We start from the raw sequence: 2964 nt of genomic DNA, 5'->3' as shown, positions 1-2964 counted from the left end.
CCCCCTGAGGAGGAAGGAGCGGCAGAGACAATGTGTGATGAACTGACTGCAACCCCCATTCCCCGTCCCCCTGCGCCGCTGGGGGGGAGGAGGTAGAGAAAGTCAGGTGTGGAGTTGAGCCTGGGAAGAAGGGAGGGGTGGGGGGAAGGTGTTTTAAGATTTACTTTTTATTTCTCATTACCCTACAATAATTTGATTGGCAATAAATTAATTTCCCTGAGTCGAGTCTGTTTTGCCCGTGACGGTAACTGGTGAATGCTCTCTCTCTGTCCTTATCTCAACCCACGAGCCTTTTGTTATATTTCCTCTCCCCTGTCCTGCTGAGGAGGGGAGTGATAGAGCGGCTTTGGTGGGCACCTGGCATCCAGCCAGGGTCAACCCACCACAAGCCCCCAAATTACTTTGTTGCTCCAGGAACTACAAACTTTTTCTCTTGTACATGACAAAATATAACAGTTATAAAATGCCATTTCTTTTAATGTCAAGCCAAATATTACCAATCTAGAAGATTAAGACATCAGCTATTTCCACAGCTATCCACTATGCTGCATCAGACTGTTTGTTATGAAGAACCTTGTCAGAGGACCTTTGAGACATCTGTGCTGAGGGGCAGCACTGTTGAAATTGTTGAAAGAAGTTCTTTCATAAAGAGCACTTTGGTGCCTTCAACCCTGCATGGCTTTAAGTTTTCAGAAGCCAAAGGGAGGGAATGAGGCTTTTCAATACCACAGAGGGGAGAGGCAGAAGGGGTATGTCGGGAAAATTGGGAAAAGCCCATTGCAAAAGCTGCCTTTAATTACCTCAGAGAGAAGCTGGATGCAAGAGGAAGAGAGAGGTGGCACATAACGGAGCACAATAAGAAATGGATGTACACAGAAAATGCTTTGGGGAGGGTGGAGACAGAAAGATAGTGGCACCAGAAAGATACAGGATAGGGACGGGAGGGATAAGGTATATATTGATCAGATCATTTGGGAGGTGAAGGGAAGGGTAAAGTTGTCAGCCCACTTTCAGTTGCAAGTTCCCACTAAATTATGAAAAAATGAGCACAGGCTGATTTTTAGTCGCTAAAAACAAAGCAGTATTTTCATCAAAAACTAGTGAACCAATCTGTCTTTCCCTCCTACCCCAAACAAAATAATGTGGTGTTTGAAGATGAAAACGTTACAGTCTCAGTTTTCTGAAAAAAATTAAGTGTCTGAGGAAAGCAGGCACTGTCCGTGTAAGAATAATAACACCACCACCACCAATAATAGTATAGTTGAAATGCCTTTTTCATTGAACGTTTTCACAGAAAACATTTGAGCAATTTTGTGTATTAGAAAAGCACTGAATAAGCACAGAGTTACAAAATAGCAGGAGGTTAAAATGGAAGACAACATGGTCTCAGCCTCTCTAAAGGCTGAGAGGCTGATTTGTTGTGGAAACAAAACCTCTGTTCGCTTCCTGTCCCACTGCACTGCCCCCCCCCCTCCCCCGGGAAATACATACAAATATGAATTAATTACCTTTGATTTCTAAGGGCCCATCGATGTGTAATTCTGCTTTATCTTCATTCTTGCTGTTGTTTTCAGACCCTTGAATAACAGCAGTTCTTTTGTAGATGCCTCTCCTCACCTCATCAAAGACTGAAAACATGTTGTAGACACGGGCGGTGTAGCCTGCTAGCTCAGTAACCTGCAAAACAACAAATGCTTCATTTCAGTTATACTTCACAAATTCTATAAATGAAATGTTTGGCCAAAGATTAATGAAAAACATTCCCAGCTATTCTGAGTCAGTGCTTCTCAAATGCTATTCTGGAAGGATCAATGATGCGTCTTTCGACGCCTATCAATTTTCATTCCTTGTGATTCTGTGCTAACCCATATGCTACCCACAGCTCCTACCAGCCAGCAGACAGAGACAGTTTGAGGGGGACAGATTTCAGCCAATGTAAGCTATGATAGCTCCAGTAAATGAGGAGGTTGCACAGACTGCTCTTTTCCATGGATCAGTAGAGTCTTCAACCAGCAGAGAATAGCTATTAGCATATCTGAAAATAGAGAGCCTATAATACAAGAGAAAAACAAAATCTCTGCATTTGCCAGCAAAATAAAGGTCCACAGAAGTGAGAAAAATTGGCATCTATAACTATTTATGTTTACTTCCCAGTATTCCCAAAACCTCCTGTGGGAAAGGTGTGCTTTTCTGTGTAAAACAGGCAGCACCAGGGCATCCTAATCTAAAATGTGGTGCAAAAAAGAAATGACTCTTCTGTCAACTGCATGCTAGAGTACCAGAGCTAGAGCTAAATCTGAGACCTTGGATTAGAACTGGGCATTTTTAAGATGTTGAGGTCTCTTAAAAGGCTTTCTCCTTTTTTTTTTGGTCCTTTTGTCACAATTTCCACCTGGTGAAGACAGAAATAACAGATCTCAGGACCTGATAACTTCCTACTCATGGGCAGTGACAGCACCAAGAGCTCCGAAAGAACTGCCTCCATCTGCTGGCAGCAAAGAATTAAACCCGGGCACGTTATTCTAAATGTATTATTAGATGGTTTCAAAAGGATGAATTTTCATACTAAATGCAGAGAGCAAGACAAGAATAGCAAGAAAATGAGTTCAAGATTATAAAATCATAAGCTTGCTGTGGTTAAACACATAACCCCATGATTGAGTACACCTGCTATGGGTGTACATAATTCCAATATAAAATCCCCTATAAATTTCACTATTTGTGCCAGATTCAGAAGTGAGTGCTAGCTCTGGCCACATGGCCACCACTCCACTGGAGGTTAACAAGTATACAACATCTCGAAAAACTCAGTTTAAAAAGAGTAATCACTCAATGTTTCAACTCCATCAGCTATACATTGTTTTGCACTATTGGTAATTGCACTAACAGCTGTGAAAAGTATTGGGCTAACAGCACTTGAGGCAGTAGGTAGCACATAGGAGCTGTAACACACTGGACTTTCTA

General features: G+C 42.1%; 1 protein-coding gene across 1 annotated transcript in view; it reads right to left on the bottom strand.

Annotated features, from left to right (window-relative positions):
• ABCD2 (ATP-binding cassette, sub-family D (ALD), member 2) overlaps window positions 1-2964 on the bottom strand; it is a 54282-nt gene that overhangs the window by 42982 nt on the left and 8336 nt on the right. The window contains exon 4 of the mRNA XM_009324373.1: window positions 1509-1677. Within this exon, the coding sequence (XP_009322648.1) occupies window positions 1509-1677 (169 nt within the window). The remainder of the gene's footprint in view (window positions 1-1508; window positions 1678-2964) is intronic.

The sequence above is a fragment of the Pygoscelis adeliae genome, unplaced genomic scaffold, assembly GCF_000699105.1.
Source record: "Pygoscelis adeliae isolate BGI_AS28 unplaced genomic scaffold, ASM69910v1 Scaffold315, whole genome shotgun sequence".
Taxonomy (NCBI): Eukaryota; Metazoa; Chordata; class Aves; order Sphenisciformes; family Spheniscidae; genus Pygoscelis; species Pygoscelis adeliae.
The sequence above is the reverse complement of the archived record's forward strand: the minus strand, read 5'-3'. Positions and strand labels throughout refer to the sequence as shown.